The 17,306-nt window shown below is 36.9% G+C and overlaps 1 protein-coding gene across 6 annotated transcripts in view; it reads left to right on the top strand.

The window, feature by feature from the left end:
* Nucleotides 1-17,306, top strand: part of LOC132774264 (protocadherin beta-16-like) — a 143,751-nt gene that overhangs the window by 20,435 nt on the left and 106,010 nt on the right. For 2 of the 6 annotated variants that reach the window (XM_067467729.1, XM_060774198.2), the window contains exon 1: nucleotides 11,412-13,363. The exons of 3 other annotated variants lie outside the window; for them this stretch is intronic. In XM_067467729.1, the coding sequence (XP_067323830.1) occupies nucleotides 11,495-13,363 (1,869 nt within the window). In that variant the 5' untranslated portion in view covers nucleotides 11,412-11,494. Of the gene's footprint in view, nucleotides 1-2,609; nucleotides 5,236-11,411; nucleotides 13,364-17,306 lie in introns of those variants that run through there. One more of the 6 variants, XM_060774189.2, reaches the window with a different exon arrangement.

The following is a 17,306-nucleotide window of genomic DNA, read 5'->3' as shown; positions in this document are numbered from 1 at the left end:
CTTGGTGATTGTCCCCCTGTGGTGGTGTTGGTACTTTCCCCTGGCTGTGGAAAAACTGTTGATTTGAGTAATATCAAAATCCATAATTTCGCCCCTCAAACTTGTCCTCAATTTATACAAGAGATTGATTTATATATAAGTATATACTGTATAGTAATTGCCAGAACCCAGCAGACCCAGTGTTTGTGTGGGAATGTATGTATACAGGCACACAGTCATAAATATAGCTACTTTTAGAGATTGGAAGTGATCCACTTTCTAAATGCACCATTAAGGGTTGAAATATCCGGTTTGTATCTCCTGATAGAAAGCAGCCAAGCAAGACTGACAATTATCACAAATAAAACTAGTAGGCAAGGTTGGGCCCTTTCACACTCAGCAATTATACCACTATGATTCCGTTTTAACTGACATAGTTCCATCATATGGAATCCTGTGGTTTGCTCTTTAGGGAGGTCCTTAACATCTTCAGCCAGAGAACACTTGGATATTTTCATGACAGTTGAGGTGGAATCATAGTGCTCGTGTGAAAGAGACCAATGAGCATGTCTACTCATGTTGTCATGACTATATCAATCAATGAGAATAATATCAGATAATAAAATAATTGATTGACTACATCAATCAATGACAATAAAATTAGCAAACCTCTCTCACACACAACATAATTATAGCACTTATTCACTATTTTAGCTGCCATAGCAAGCTTGGTGAGACACCATGGGAGCTCTTTGGTTAATATTTCTGAATACTCCACCATAAATGCAAATACCTGGATTCCCTAGGATGAAACTGTGGCGATTAGAGTAATTAAAGTGCTTGATTTCTTTGTGAGTGAGACCATGGAAAGTGCAAATCATAACAGTGATTTTAAATAGGGAGTGCTCTAGAAATGTATCAAGCCACCAAAATAATTCTGCCTCAAAAGTAGTTGGTTAGTAAGTTCATTAGTTAAAATGAATAATTAATTGTATTAACACATAATATTATTAATTAATAATAAAAGAACAGCTTCCAAATGCCCAGCCAAAATCATGACTGAGCAATTCTCTTCAATGGCAATCCATAAACTTAGTGGTGGCAGAGAAGTACCTTCTTCTTCAGTAAAATTATTTTGTTGCATCTTGTGTTTCCTGTGGTTTGGTTTTTTTTTAAAAAAAAAATCCTACTGGTTGCTATTCTTGTATATTTTGATTCCGGCTTTCACAAGTTTTTTTAAACCCGGAGAGAGGGCATACATTGATGATAAGGAATACAATTAAGAAAAGCTAGATTAGGGCCTGTTGAAGATGTCTTGTTTTGCAAGGCCGCATAAAGATGCAGACGATCAATGTGGAACTTGTTCAGAGTCTGGTATGTCACAACTGAAATCACATATTACCACACATTACCTAACAGAACAGTCAAAATGTATCTGACCATAATTTTTCTTCTCTTGAGTGTGAATGAGCATATACTTGTAAGGATACCTGTATAGGATATACTTATATATACTGGTAAGGATACCTGTATTGACTTCCCAGTTCATTCACAAAATGAGGCATGAGTTTGTGACTGCTGCTGGAAATTACCTTCTCATCATCCTAAGCTTTCTTTTACCTATTGACAAAATAGCAATCTTGAGATACCGTATCATATATTAACATTTTAGAATTTTAAAAGACCTTTTAATTGTCAAGAAAATATCAACACAGTCCATTTGATGAGCAATTAAAATACAGAGGAGTTGTCCAACTAGTGCACCATACTGGTTCTGCTCCGTACTTCTTATTTGCATTTTGTGTTTGTTTGTTTTTAAAAAACAAAAACAAGTATTTGCTGCTGTTTCCAAACGATCAAACTTAGTTGTCTGTAATGTTGTCTTTTTCACATAATCTCAAAATCACAAAAATTGAGTTTTAGTCAAAATGGTCAAATTGTTTCTACTAATATTACTAATGGGCATGTATTAATTTTGAATATATTTGCCTATATTTAGCAGACGTTAATGCAACTAGTAGAATAGAAGTATGTGATGATATTTTGAGAGCTGTCTTGGTTTGATAAGGGGAGAAATCAGTTTTTTTATTGTTTCTGCATTTCTTTAAATCTGTATTTCTTTTTAAAAGAAATTATATAGGATGGGGGAAGGAGTATTAGGGAATTATTTTTGTATCCGATTCCTTTATTTATTTTAGTGTGTGTGCTTATTTATTTTAATGTATATGTTTATTTTAGTGTATGTGTTTTTTTTATTTTTAATTGGTTGGATTTAAATAGTATTTTTGAAGTTAGTAACAGCAAACATAATTGCCTGAAACTGTAGCTCATGTCTGGAAGTAGCTTCCCAATAGCTAGGCTGGACTGGTCTGTAAATGTAAATTATAGCTCATTGAAATGGAGCAACATTTTCGTAAAATAGCCAAAATTTGTCAAGCAATTTCTGCTGATAAAACAATATGCTCTCACAGTAAATTTAAAACTTCGAGTTTAAATTTTATACACTTTGAGATGCCATTAAAGGAAAAAATATGGTCCTTGTTGTAGATATGTTGTAGCTACAGTAAGCCACATGGTGGCAATATAGTCAAATAAAAAAGGAAATGCATTTTTCTTCTTGTGTGAGGAAATCCATAGGAAGCTTTGAATAGAGCTGTGTCAGAAGCAAGATGACCAGGTTTTGCCGGTGAAGAATAAATCAGAAAGGCAATCAAACTGGTAGAACATAATTTATTATTCCATCAGTAAAGCTCATGGTTGGGTAACTATCTAGATCTTTGTAACTGGGCCAGAAACTGGAGAGAAAGGTTGAAAGAGAGAAGGAGTGGGAGAGAGAAAGAGAAATTTCAAGCCATGGAAGATTGCTTCAGAAAGAAACAAGGTCTGTATCTCCTACTTTTGTTCTCTGTAACTGAAGTATTGTGTGACTCAATTCATTATTCTGTACCCGAAGAGAAGAAAAGGGGGTCTCTGGTGACAAATGTACTGAAAGACCTGAAACTGGGTACTGGAGAACTCTCTGCTCGCAGAGCCCAGCTAATGTCCAAAAGCTCTAATCAGTATTTCCGTCTTGATGCCCATTCTGGGGATCTGATCGTGAATGACAGAATAGACAGAGAATCTTTATGTGAACAGATTGAACCATGTTTACTACTTTCTCAAATTGTGCTCCAAAACCCCTTGAAGATCTATAATATCAAAATAAAAGTAGAGGATGTAAATGACAATCCCCCAAAATTCTCAAAAAATGATTTCCAGATGGAAATTCCAGAGAATGTCCCCCCAAATGCAAGATTCCCCCTAGAATCTGCCCAAGATGAGGACCTGGGAGAAAACAGCATTCAAAACTACACCCTCAGTGCCAATGAGTATTTCCGTTTGGATGTGGAAAGCAATACTGATGGAAGCAAATATGTGACTCTCATCCTTGAGAAAGGTCTGGATAGGGAGAAAGAGCCACGTTTTGGCCTCACACTTACAGCTGTTGATGGAGGAGTACCCCAGAGAACAGGCACAATTCAAATCAATATTAATATTCTAGACAATAATGATAACTTCCCTGAATTTACTCAGTCTGAGTACAAGGCAACATTGAAGGAAAACTGTCCAAGGGATACTTTGGTGTCTAGAGTAGAAGCTAGAGATTTGGATTTTGGATCAAATGCTCAGATCACCTACTCCTTCCATCGAATGCCTGAAAAAATACACAATCTGTTTAATTTGAATGAAATGACTGGAGAAATCACTGTTTTGGGAGAAATTGATTATGAAAAAGAGAGAAGTTATACCATGAACATCAAAGCAACAGATGGAGGGGGGCTTTCTGGACATTGCAAAGTCCTGGTGGACATTGAGGATATGAATGATAATGCCCCAGAAGTCTCGGTCATATCAATCAGCAGTCCTTTGCCTGAGGATTCTCCCTTAGAAACACTTGTTGCCCTCTTTGATGCCACAGACAAAGACTCTGGGGAGAATGGCCAAACTCTCTGCTCTGTGGATATGAATCTGCCTTTTGTATTAAAAGCTACTGGAAATAGCTTTTACCACCTTGTGATCCAAAGTCCCCTGGACAGAGAGAAAATGTCAGAATACAATGTCACCATCACAGCAATGGATCGTGGATCTCCTAGGCTCTCCTCAACAAGAATTATTCGTGTACAGATCTCAGATGTCAATGACAATGCTCCAGTATTTGAAAAGTCTTTGTTTGAAATGTGGGTACAAGAAAATAACATTCCAGGGCTGCTGATTGGCTCTGTCCAAGCCATTGATCTGGATACAGAGCAGAATGGCAAACTAACTTACACCCTTCTACCTGGGAATAATGTAGGTGGCCCTGTAGCCTCTTACGTCTCCATCAACTCTGAAACAGGAAACATGTATGCCCTTCGATCTTTGGACTATGAGAAAATAAAAGATTTCAAAGTCATAGTGAAGGCAACTGACAGTGGATCTCCACCTATGAGCTCAGATGTAATTGTTCATGTAACTGTCACCGATGAAAATGACAACACTCCCTTCTTCCTGTATCCCCTTCAGAACAGCACATCCCCCTGCAATGAGCTGCTTCCCAAGATGGCAGAGGCTGGTTACCTGATCACCAAAGTGGTGGCTGTGGATGGAGACTCTGGTCAGAACTCTTGGCTCTCCTATGAACTGCTGAAGGCCACAGACCCTGGTCTTTTCAGCATAGGAGCCCAGAATGGAGAAGTGAAAACCCGGAGACCACTGACTGAGAGAGACACCAACAAACAGAGGCTTGTTATTGCAGTCAGAGACAATGGTGTCCCTCCTCAGACCAGCACAACAATGCTCCATATTCTTCTGGTAGATGGATTCTCTGATCCTTACCTAAAAGTGGTCGATGTTCATCAGCAAGAGCCTGAAGATGAGGGAACCTTGACTATGTATTTGGTGATCTGCCTGGCATCTGTCTCTTTTGTGTTTCTCCTTTGCATTGTTTCCTTTGTTGGGATCAAGATGTGCAAGAAAGACCATGGAAGTAGCTTTATTGTTGCTCCTCCTCACTTTCCACCTGCTATTCCAGAGAACTGTACTGATTCTCAGAGTGGTTCACTTTCCAGGAATTATCAATATGATGTGTGTTTAACTAATGGATCCTTGAGCAGTGAGTTCAGATTTCTTCGGCCTCTCATTCCTGTTTTTTCCATGGCGGATCCAAATTTTGCAGTGAATCAAAAGGCCTCTTCAGATTCCCAAGACCTTCCTGAGTGTTTGGATGACAACACAAAGGTGAGGCAATCAGGGGTTTTTTTAAGTTAGCTATTTCACTGAATGTGCCTTTTCTTTAACCATATGTCATATTTGATATTTTTCTTAACTATAATTTTGTAAATAAAATATATTGGCTAGAGAGAGAAATGCAGGTTTTAAGTGGTTTGCATGTTCACAAACAATACGTGTGGCAAATTGATTGCTCTTTTATATCATTGCTGTCCTGATCTTTGTATTCTTCATCTTTTATTACAATATCCTCTTAAGGACTTTTATCAGCCTACACTGGCGATGTATTAATTTTTTAATCTGCTCTTGATATTCCTGTTCAAATTTTTATTTGTTCTACCCCTTTCTCTCAAGAGTTTTGATATTTCTGGGCATCTCTATTCAGCTGTTCTAGTTATGTATTCCAGTTCCTTAGTTTTTCTATTCCAAAAGCTTTTCCTGGTTGAACCCCCCCCCCCCCCCGCAGTAAATCATTATTAACCCCACAGAGCACTGTATTTGGTAAATAATTGATGCATGTTCACCAGGTTTGTTGTCTGATAAATCCACAGACTTCACACACGCATATGTAAGCACCCATATAAAACACCTGATTGGATTGTGGTCCCTAGATATACACAAACAGCCATAGGTATTTTATAAAACACCTGTCAGGTCTTTGATTAAATTACCTTAAAACCATTCTCTTATCATTATTGGTTATTTTAAAATAACAACTTTCCCAGTTCTAATCTTCCATTATGATGACACTTACTTTGACAATGACGTTTGGGGGATAATTTTTTAATGTAATTTCTAGTAAGTTAGTGGCAATTAAAGTTAAAAAACAAACAAACCATAATTCTTAATGAAAGATCAATCCTTTGGGCCCTTCATTAATTGCTTGAGAGAACTAGAGAATTCCTTCTTCCAAGATGACTTTGATATTTAGGCATAACTAGCTGCCTAAGTTTCTATATTGAGAGAAAAGTAGGATAAAATGAATGGATAAACAAAGAAACAAACAAAAGAAATTTCATAGTGTTTGCGTAGGTTATTCATACGCAAACACTTTTGATCTTCAATCTGTACCATGACTAAGAGAATAAGAAATGTATTCCCTATGTACATTCTAATATTGCCATTTTCTTACAGCATGCTAGTGTAGTATAAACATTAAAAAATCACTATTTTAGTATTAGCAATCAACACAACTTTTAAAAAGGTTCTTTTCTTTGGAGTACAATAAATATTTTGTTTGAAAGAAAAAATATCTTATATAGTCAGCCCTCCATATCAATGGCCCTTCTATGGACTTAACTAATCAGAGCTCAAAAACATTCTGAAAATAAAATCCTTAATTAAACCTTGATTTTTCCACACACTGAACACAACGCTGATGTGTAGGCATAAACTATTATAATCTCTTCCTTTTCACAGATCCTCAGGCTCTCTCCAGAACCCGTTTAAGTTGATTGCCATTTTATATAATCCATTTTACTACACCATTTTATATGATTGATTTGAGCATCCATAGATTTTGATTTTCATGAAAAATTCTTAGCAAACGTTGCTCTTTCACACTGTAGAACAGTGGCACTTTGTCACCATTTTAGTTGCCATCATGGCATCCTATAAAAGCCTTGTAGCTTGTTGAGGCAATAGAAGAGCACTTTGACTAAGATTTCTGAAAATGCCTCCATAAATTGCAAATACGAGAATTCCATGGGATGAAGCTGTAGTAATTAAAGTGGAATCAAAGTATTATAATTGTGTGAGAGTGAGTCTTTGGAAAGTGCAAGTCATAATATAGTGATTTTTAACTATGAAATGCTCCATTAATTTGTAAAACTACTGAATGATTCTGACTCTATAATCTTTTCTGCACAAGTGATAGTTGGTTTACAAGTTCATTAGTTAATGATGAATAATAAAAATATTAATAAAGTATATTTGCAATTATTATTAAAAGCTTCTCTTTCAAATGTCGAGTCAAGCTTGTGCCTGGAGCAGTTCTCTCAAATGGCAATCCACAAACATACTGGTTGCAGAGAAGTATTTTCTTCCTCGGGAAAATGTGGGTAAGTGCTCAGGGCACTTGTTAAAATGACATTAGTTTAGGGCAATATAAGCAAGATACATAGTGATGCTTGTTGACTGCTTGTCAATATATCTTCAGCAACCTGAGAAGTATTACTTTATGCATGGAGTGAAGGAGAGCCTGAAACATAATCTAGATTGTGTCTTAGGGTACAGGAGGTCCATGGTTGACATGGGGAGCAGGGCAACCCTTCAGATCGCGTGCTACAACACAGAATTTTCCACAAATGTACCCTGGGACCTACTCCTTACAGACATAAATATGTAATATACCTCCCATGGCACAGTGGTCAAAGCAACACACATATTGAAAAAAAGATCCTAGGGAGAAACTATGGGCCAATAAGCCAAAACTCTTTTTCAGGTAAAATGTTGCTAATAACAAACCACTATGAATTTAGAAGGATAAGCTCTACCAAAAACAATTATCATGGCTTCTGCATAACAAAATCCAAACCCTCCAACTTTTTACAAAACTTTTAAAAAATATGTGAGAGGAAGCCACAGGGAGGAGGGAGCAAGCTTGTTTTCTGCTTCCCTGGAGACTAGGATGCAGAACAATGGCTTCAAACTACAAGAAAGGAGATTCCATCTGAACACGAGGAAGAACTTCCTGACTGTGAGAGCCATTCAGCAGTGGAACTCTCTGTCCCAGAGTGTGGTGGAGGCTCCTTATTTGGAAGCTTTTAAACAGAGGCTGGATGGCCATCTGTCAGGGATTCTTTGAATGCAATTTTCCTGCTTCTTGGCAGGGGGTTGGACTGGATGGCCCATGAGGTCTCTTCCAACTCTATGATTCTATGAAAACAAAGGGATTTTTTAAGGGACAATAAATATGTGAACATGGATGATCAAATAGATGTTTGTCTACTTAGTCTTCCAATATTTTCCTAATAATTTAGCATTCATATGATAGAATAAGAAGTTCTTTAATGGATTGAAAATTGGCTAAAAGCAGTAAGCACTATGATAACACTTTGTAACACAATTTTTGGTCCAAGGTTCTAGATGTCATTTCCTAATTGGTTCTATCATAAAAACATGGGAAAAGTTTATTAAACTGCCAAAACTTTGTAGGACTTCCTGCAGCACATACTGCTATAGCTTTCAATGAATGAATAATATCTCATAAAGTCTCAACCAATTCAACATTGTTTGTAGGGCCACAAAAGTGAAGTTTTTGGAGTGGATGAACTACTTTTGAAGTAAGTACTGCACAATTAAACAGGAAATACCACTTTCAAAACAAGAACAGAAACATTTTCAAACTTTGTTACATAGTGTAATAGGAATAAATTGTCATTTCTTTCAGTGGAGGGATGCGAGAAGTAAGTCTGTATTGCAGCTAGTGTGTTAGAATTTATTCATAAATGACCTGGTTTTCAGGATGAATAATGAGGTGACTGAGATGGCGGACTACACTACATTATCCATCATTGTGAGGACAAAAATGGTTTGCCAGGTGCTCTGAAAAGATCTCACATCCTGGTAAAATGAACAGTAAAATGAGATTCTACATAAGCAATGCAAGCACTTTATATTTCAGATATACTTTGATGGGATCTGAACTGGCTATGGCTGACCAAGAAATACATTTTTAAGTTGTGCTAGGATTCCAGAAGTTGCTACCCACTGTCATTTTTAAAACAAGACTATATCAGTGCTTATTTCAGTCTTTATTCTCTTCAGAGTAGTGCTGTCTTTCAAATGGCTTGCTTTCTTGGGTGGAGTAGGGTGTCTGCCTGGTTTTCTAACTTGATGGCCATGGATAGAGATTCTTATCAGAACCCAAATTTTCTATCAACCGTTGAAAGACACTGTATCATCATGGATGACCAAAATGAAATAATAAAGATGATGCCATGGAATTAGAAATATAGATCTGCTTATGTTAGTTAAAAATAATGATATCTTCTGTAGTCCACCTCTGCACATTTTTTCTAGTGGATAGTTTGTTTGACACTTCGATGAAAATTATGGATATCCTTAAGAAAGAGGTAGTAGAAGAGGAAGACTATATCCTGAGTATGCAGTTGATGACATGTTTGGCTGCCATCTGCTCTGATTTTCTCCTTTCTGTACTGGTGTTTATTACCATCAGTTATTACACTAGTTCAAAGGAAGCTCTAACTTTCTATATTTATTATTTAGATTAATCTATTTCTTTCCAGAAAAACCATAACTCAACAAGTACAATATAGTCCCTCAAATCCAATTGAGAACTTGAAATATGTGGTTCTTTTCCCTTTCATAGTATTCTGATTTTTCAGATATCCTGTTAACATGTATGATATATTGTATGAAATTTTCACTCATTTCTTTGCATGAAACTTTTTTCTATACATATGATTAGCTGAATATTTGCTACTTTGAGAAAAACAGCAAATGTCATACCTCAGGCTTCCTAGTAAAGATTCATCAAATCCAAGGCAAGGGAAGGTATTTAGTTCATAAAACTGAAAATCCCATATGAGTGAATGTATTTCAATAAAAATATAAGAATAATATAATGAATAGTTAAGAATTTCTTACTGTACAGCTACACTACAAAATAAAATATGTCCTTAAGTAATTATTTACTACAAAACATCAAAACACAGTCAAAGTACTATACAGACGGTAATACACTTCATCCAGACTCGCATGTATAAATGGCATATTGTCGCCATTATCCCAGATGGAAAGTTTGGTTTATGGGATAGGAGTCAATATATCATTATTATGTGCTGATGTTTATACACTGGAGATGTTGTTCCCTTACTACTGGCATCAAGGAGATTGGAAACAATCCATCACTTACCTTTATGGTTGGGTATAGAGTGCTATCTGAAAAACTGTTTCCAGTATGACGAAACAGTCCACTTCCTTTTTGAAGTTTACAAGATAAGACCATCTTTCACTGTTTATCGTTGTTGTATGCCTTCAAGTCATTTCTGATTTATGGTGACCTTTTACTTTTCTCAAAAGTTGAGAAAATTTGACTTGCTCAAACCCACCCAGTGGGTTTCCATGATCAAGCAGTCATAGTCCAACTTTCTAACCATAATAACATCATGTTGGCTTTCCTCCATACCTTTTATTCATGTGTTAATAGAGCTTAACTTTTTGAAAAACAATCATTTGCTACCCTTTCCAGGATATCAAAGATTCATGCCTAAAGCAGCAGCCAGAGTTTGAAAGTAGAAGTCTAATAATTTGACTGGACCTGTCTGCAAATCTGAGTTATAGCTCATTTAAATGGAGTAACATTTTCATGAAATTCAACATAACTTGACAGGCAATTTCTGATAACAAAATGATATTTTATCAATGGATATACAGTGCAATTTAAAGAAAAATAATAGAGTTGTTGTAGCTACAATCAGCCACATGATGGCAATGCAGTCAAACACAAAAAGGAAACCCAAGATTTTCATTTATAAGGAAATCCATAGGAGGCTTTGATCAGAGCTGTGCCTGGAGAGAGATGGCCAGGTTTTATCTGTGATGAACAAAGCAGCAAGGCAATTGGACGGGGAGAACATAATTTATTTTATGATCGGTAAAGCTTATAATTTGGCAATAGTGCAGAGGTTTATATCTGGACCAGGAACTGGAGAGGGAGATTGAGAGAGAAAAGGAGTGGGAGAAAGAGAATTTCCAAATCATGGAAGATTGCTTCAGAAAGAAACAAGGTCTGTATCTCATACTTTTGTTCTTTGTGACTGAAGTACTGTGTGACTCAATTCATTATTCTGTACCCGAAGAGAAGAAAAGGGGGTCTTTGGTGGCAAATGTACTGAAGGATTTGAAACTAGGAGTTGAAGAACTCTCTGCCCGGGGAGCCCAGCTAGTGTCCAAAAGCTATAAGCAATTTTTCCACTTTGATACCCACTCTGGGAATCTGCTCATAAATGAGAAAATAGACCGAGAGGCTTTGTGCGCACAGACTGAACCGTGTTTCCTTCTTTCACAAATTGTGCTTCAAAACCCTCTGAAGATTTATAGTGTAGAAACAAATGTAGAAGATGTAAATGACAATGCTCCCAAATTTTCTAAAAGTGATTTCCAACTGGAAATTCCTGAGCATGTCCTTCCTAATGCAAGATTCCCCTTGGAATGTGCCCAGGATGAGGACTTGGGAGAAAATAGCATCCAAAACTACACCCTCAGTCCCAATGAACATTTCCGCTTGGATGTGGAAAGCAATATGGATGGAAGTGAACATGTGGATCTCATCCTGGAGAAACCACTAGATAGAGAGAAAGAACCACACTTTGTGCTGACGCTCACAGCTATAGACGGAGGGATACCACGGAGGACAGGAACTGTTCAAATAACTATTAAAATTTTAGATAATAATGATAACTCCCCCCAGTTTACTCAATCTGAATACAAAGTTAAGTTAAAAGAAAATTGTCCTCAGGGTACTGTGGTCTCTAGAGTAGAAGCCAGAGATTTGGATTTTGGATCGAATGCTCAGATCACCTACTCCTTCCATCGAATGCCCGAAAAAATACATAAATTGTTCAATTTGAATGAAGTGAGTGGGGAAATAACTGTGGTGGGAGAAATAGATTATGAAAAAGAAACCATTTATGCCATGAACATCAAAGCAACAGATGGAGGGGGACTTTCTGGACACTGCAAAGTCTTTGTAGAGGTTGAGGACTTGAATGACAATACCCCAGAAGTTTCAGTCATATCAATCAGCAGCCCTTTGCCAGAAAATTCTCCCTTGGAGACACTTGTTGGCTTGTTCAGTGTCACAGACCATGACTCTGGGGACAATGGTCAAACTTTCTGTTCTGTGGATATGAACCTGCCCTTTGTATTAAAAGTTACTACAAATAACTTTTACCAGCTTATCATACAAAGTCCCCTGGACAGAGAGAAGGTTGCAGAATACAATGTCACCATCACAGCAATGGATCGTGGGTCACCTAGGCTCACCTCAACAAGAATAATCAATGTGCAGATCTCAGATGTCAATGACAACCCCCCAGTATTTGAAAAGTCTTTGTTTGCGATGCAAATACAAGAAAATAATATTCCAGGACTGCTCATTGGCTCAGTCCAAGCTGTTGATTTGGATACAGAGCAGAATGCCAAACTGGCCTACTCTCTTTTTCCTGAGGATATTGGTGGTGGGCCTGTGACCTCTTACATCTCTATTAACTCTGAAACCGGAAACATGTATGCCCTTCGATCTCTGGACTATGAGAAAATTAAAGATTTCAAAGTCACAGTAAAGGCAACTGACAGTGGCACTCCCCCTCTGAGCTCAGATGTTATTGTTCACATCACTATCACAGATGAAAATGACAACACTCCCTTCTTCCTGTATCCCCTTCAGAACAGCACATTCCCCTGCAATGAGCTGCTTCCCAAGATGGCGGAGGCTGGCTACCTGATCACCAAAGTGGTGGCTGTGGATGGAGATTCTGGTCAGAACTCTTGGCTCTCCTATGAACTGCTGAAGGCCACAGACCCTGGTCTTTTCAGCATAGGAGCCCAGAATGGAGAAGTGAAAACCAGGAGACCACTCACTGAGAGAGACACCAACAAACAGAGGCTTGTTATTGCAGTCAGAGACAATGGTGTCCCTCCTCAGACCAGCACTGCAATGCTCAATATTCTTCTGGTGGATGGCTTTTCTGATCCTTACTTGAAGGTGGTGGATGTCCGTCATCAGGAACCTGAAGATGAGGGAACCCTGACCATGTACTTGGTGATCTGCCTGGCATCTGTCTCTTTTGTGTTTCTACTTTGCATCATTGCCTTTGTTGGGATCAAAATGTGCAAGAAAGACCATGGAAGCAGTTTTATTGCCGCCCCTCCTCACTTTCCACCTGCTATTCCGGAGAACTGTACCGATTCTCAGAGTGGCTCACTTTCCAGGAATTATCAATATGATGTGTGTTTAACCAATGGATCGCTGACCAGTGATTTTAGATTTCTCCGCCCTCTCATTCCTGTTTTTTCTGTGGCGGATCCAAATATTGCTGTGAACCATAACACCGCTTCTGTTTCCCAAGACCATACTGATCATTCAGAAGACAACACATTCAAGGACCAGGTGAGTGATTAGTATCATGGGGGTATGCATTTTCCTTGGTCATCAGTCATAATTGATATTTCTTTATTCTTATTAATTATCCTGACAATAAAATATATTTTGTTAAAGATGTAGTTTTGTAATATCCAACATTTTGATCTCAAATAGTTGTAAGAAGTTGAGAATCAGTTCTGTTTTACTGCTGAACCATCCTTATTCCAGAGTTCCTTGGTCTTCCTTAGTTCAATCGGTACTCCTTTACTGAAGGAAGCCCTCCTTTAATACAGAATTAAGATCAGTATAGAATTAAAATATAAAATGTGCTAAGAAAAAGAGAGAAAGCATAAAGAAACATAGAGCAAAGAAAGTCAATAAAAAGGAAAGAGAAAAGTAGCTGACTTCCAATATATCTTCATTCTGCTACAAAGAATAAGATAGCCATCACCGTTTGGGTTTTATTTTTTAGTGTTGACTCTTTTCTCGAGCAAAAACACTTTTCAAATTAGTTTTTAAAACTTAAAATTGGTAAGTTTTTTACTTCTTCATGCAAAATGTCAATAAAATTTTTCCAAGCATTCAATTTTTTCCTAATATCTCTTCTTTTACTAAACAAGCTAGTTTATTCATCTCCATCATTTTTATCATCCAGTTTCTGTTGTTGGTATTGTTGAATCGCTCATGGAACAATCTTGCTCCTGTGATCATATATTGCAACAGTCTACCATAGTTATTAACATCAATCAGTCCAAGTCTCAAATTTTAACTGGATACTTTCCCCCAAAAATTTCTCACTTAATTTATAGATTTTAATCCAGTATTTCTTGACATAATTACATGTCCACCACATATGGTAAAATGACTCTACCTGTTGATTAAATTTTCAATAAATCTTGGAAACCTCTTTAAACATTTTAGAGAGCTTTTCAAGAGTTGTATACCATCAGTGCATTGTTTTATGGAAATTCTCTTTTAAATTGCAACATAATGTCAATTTTCACCCTTTATTCCACATTTCCCCCATAGATCTGACAGTATATTGTGCCGAACATTTTGTGCTTACTTAATAATTCATTCTTTAGCGTGTTCCTCTGTCAATTCCCATTTCATAACATTTTACACATCTTAGCAATTAAATGTTCATCAGTAGTACACAATTGCAATTCAAATTCTGATTTACTCAGTTCAAAATCAAATAATGTCTTACCTAAATATTGCTCTAACTATAAATAAAAATATCACTGAAAACCAAAACCCTCTGCAATCAGTTGTGCTCTTGTTTTAACTCTTGTACATTTTCTAAAAGGTCTTGGTAGGTTAATCATTTCTTCTTGCCTTGTGTGTCTTTTCTATAGAATGCTTCTTGCACAGATACCCACATCTTTGGCATAAGTTTGATCAATATATCTCCCATATTCATAACAAAGCATGTCTAACATAATGATTTAAAAGTCCACATTCTCTTTCATTTTGTCATACCACATGTAACCATGCCAACTATACCTTAAATCATGTCCTTCTACATCCAATAAGTTTGTGTTATTCAACAAATTCTAGTCTTTTATTCAAACTAAACAACAAGCAACAAAATAAAGTTTCAGATCATGTGCACCTAGCTCACCACATTCTTATGCATCTTGAAACACCTTAAATTTAATTCTTGGCTTCTTCCCCTGCTGTACAAATTTAGATATATCCTTTTGCCATTGTTTAAATGGTTTATCTGTTTCTATCACAGGAATTGTTTGAAAAATAAACAAAATCTTTGGCAATACATTCATTTTTATCACAGAAAGTTGGCCTAATAATGACAATTGTAACTTATCCCGCCATAATAGGTCTTAAAATATCTATCTATAAGTTTTCAGTTATTTTGAAACAGTAATCTATTTCAATTCATCAAAGTGACACTTCATATCTTTTTCTATTTTAAAACTTGTTAAACCTGACAATTTTTTCCTGATCTTTTATATCCAATGTTTGGTTAAAACCTTTGTTTTCTGTGTATTCATTTTAAATCCAGCTAAAGTTCCAAAATCTTTTAACTTTCTCATGAAAACTTACATTCATTTAAATTTTTTTTTAAGTAATCACCAAATCATCAGCAAATGCTCACGGTTTATATTCTTCCTTTTAAATCTTTACTCCATAAAACCTTTCATGTGAGATTCTAACAGACAACTTTGCAGCAAGTGATCTAGGATTACACCTTGTATTTTAAGGTTTTTGTTAACAGTGTTTAACTTTCCAGATGGTTTCCAGAGCCAGAGACCATTTTAGAAAGTAATGCATTAGGTAGCGTCTACCTGGCATGGCCTAAATGAAGAGATAATAAGTAGTCTTCAGTTCATTTCTCAGAAGTCTAGATTGAGAAATACGACAAACACCGATGAAGAAAAGAGTGAGGAACCAATTACTTGCTCACTGGCTTTTAGACTGATAAGATAGAAGGTGAAAACAATGGAAAGGCGAAACAGCAATAGCAATATAGAGAGAATGCTGTCTGTGTCTCATATTTCATTAATAGTAGGTAGGGAAGAGACTCATTGAAGGTTGTATCCACAGTCACAATAAAATAAAAAACAATAAAATATGAATGCTACGAATGTGGAATTGTCCACAAATTTTGGTATAACACCTAGCTATATTGGATTTTTCTCTATTTATAAAATTCTGAAACAACCCAGTGTGGTTCCAGATATCCCTTTAACCTGGGAAAATTGCATTTTAAAAACACGATTGTTCCCGGCTTCTAGTCCACCCACATCCAGAAAGTACGTGCTTTTCTGGGGGGTGGGGTGTCCACATGCCCTGCTGGACTTTCCAGCAGGGCACTGGGACACAAAAAAAACCCCTTTTAAAAAGCCTTTAAAAATAAAATAAGTTACTGGGCTGGCCTTTCCCCTTGGGTCAGCAGGCTGGAAAAGTTTAGTCGAAATGGATCGGGGGAACCCCACTGAAAGCCAGGACACAAAATGGATGAGGATCTTCCACCATCTTTTGGACAGTTGATTGAAAAGGTTTGGAAAATCCAGAGCCCTAGACATCAGCTGCAAGGTTCTGTTCTAACTTAACTGCACTGAAAACAAATAGAAACAAAGGCCTCTTACAATGGAAACCAAGCAGGCAACATATACCGGTATATAAAAAAAATCAAGAATTTCAAACTTGTTGATGCCCCTGCACAAAAAAAAAAAAAAAAAAAAAAAAGGGGGGGGGGGACATCTGCCTTTGATTCTCTATTTTCTGTGGGTTTTGCTTCACAAAAATTAAATGCCTTATTTCTCAAAGGGGAGAAAGAGGAGAGATGATCCAGCCTCAAAACAACTAGTCAGTTTCTGTTTGTTTTTATTGTTTTTTAAACTGCAGGGCCATTTGGGTCTGATTCACCCTTCATTCTCCAAAAGCAAGGCAATTTCTAAATATATATAATGAGGTCTATAGAATTCCCTCCTTCCTCTGAAGACAAGGCCATTTACAAAATCTGAAATGATGCTCTTTGGAGGAAGGAAACAGGAGGAAGGAGGGAAGACTGGAGTTCCAGAGATGTCAGTGTTATAGTTTTTAAACTGCTTTGCCTTCAGAGACAGAAGAAAGGAAGGTGGAATCAGCTCCAAATAGCTCTGTAACTCTTATGCAAGGAACACACAAATATCAAATTTGCCACTCCAAAAATGGGGGTGCTACTATCACACTGTGGCAAATATTATTGATGAAATGTGATAAACATGGTTTCTAAAAGATTTGAAAGTGGACTGCAAGGAGGTAGTTGCTGTGTGAGCTTGTTAGACTCTAAACGTTACCAAAAAAAAAAATCACACCTAATAAGTAAATTTAAGAATGTGCTATTACATGAAAAAAATAGTCCAATAATCTCTGGTTAGCTGAAGGATAAGTCTATTCAAATCATTCAGTCCTGTGCCACCATAGTAGCACAGGACTGAACCTGTAATAGGGATTGTCAATA

This window comes from Anolis sagrei, chromosome 4 (genome assembly GCF_037176765.1).
Source record: "Anolis sagrei isolate rAnoSag1 chromosome 4, rAnoSag1.mat, whole genome shotgun sequence".
In the NCBI taxonomy this organism is placed as follows: domain Eukaryota; kingdom Metazoa; phylum Chordata; class Lepidosauria; order Squamata; family Dactyloidae; genus Anolis; species Anolis sagrei.
Note: the sequence above shows the minus strand (reverse complement) of the source record. Positions and strands in the feature narration are given on the sequence as shown.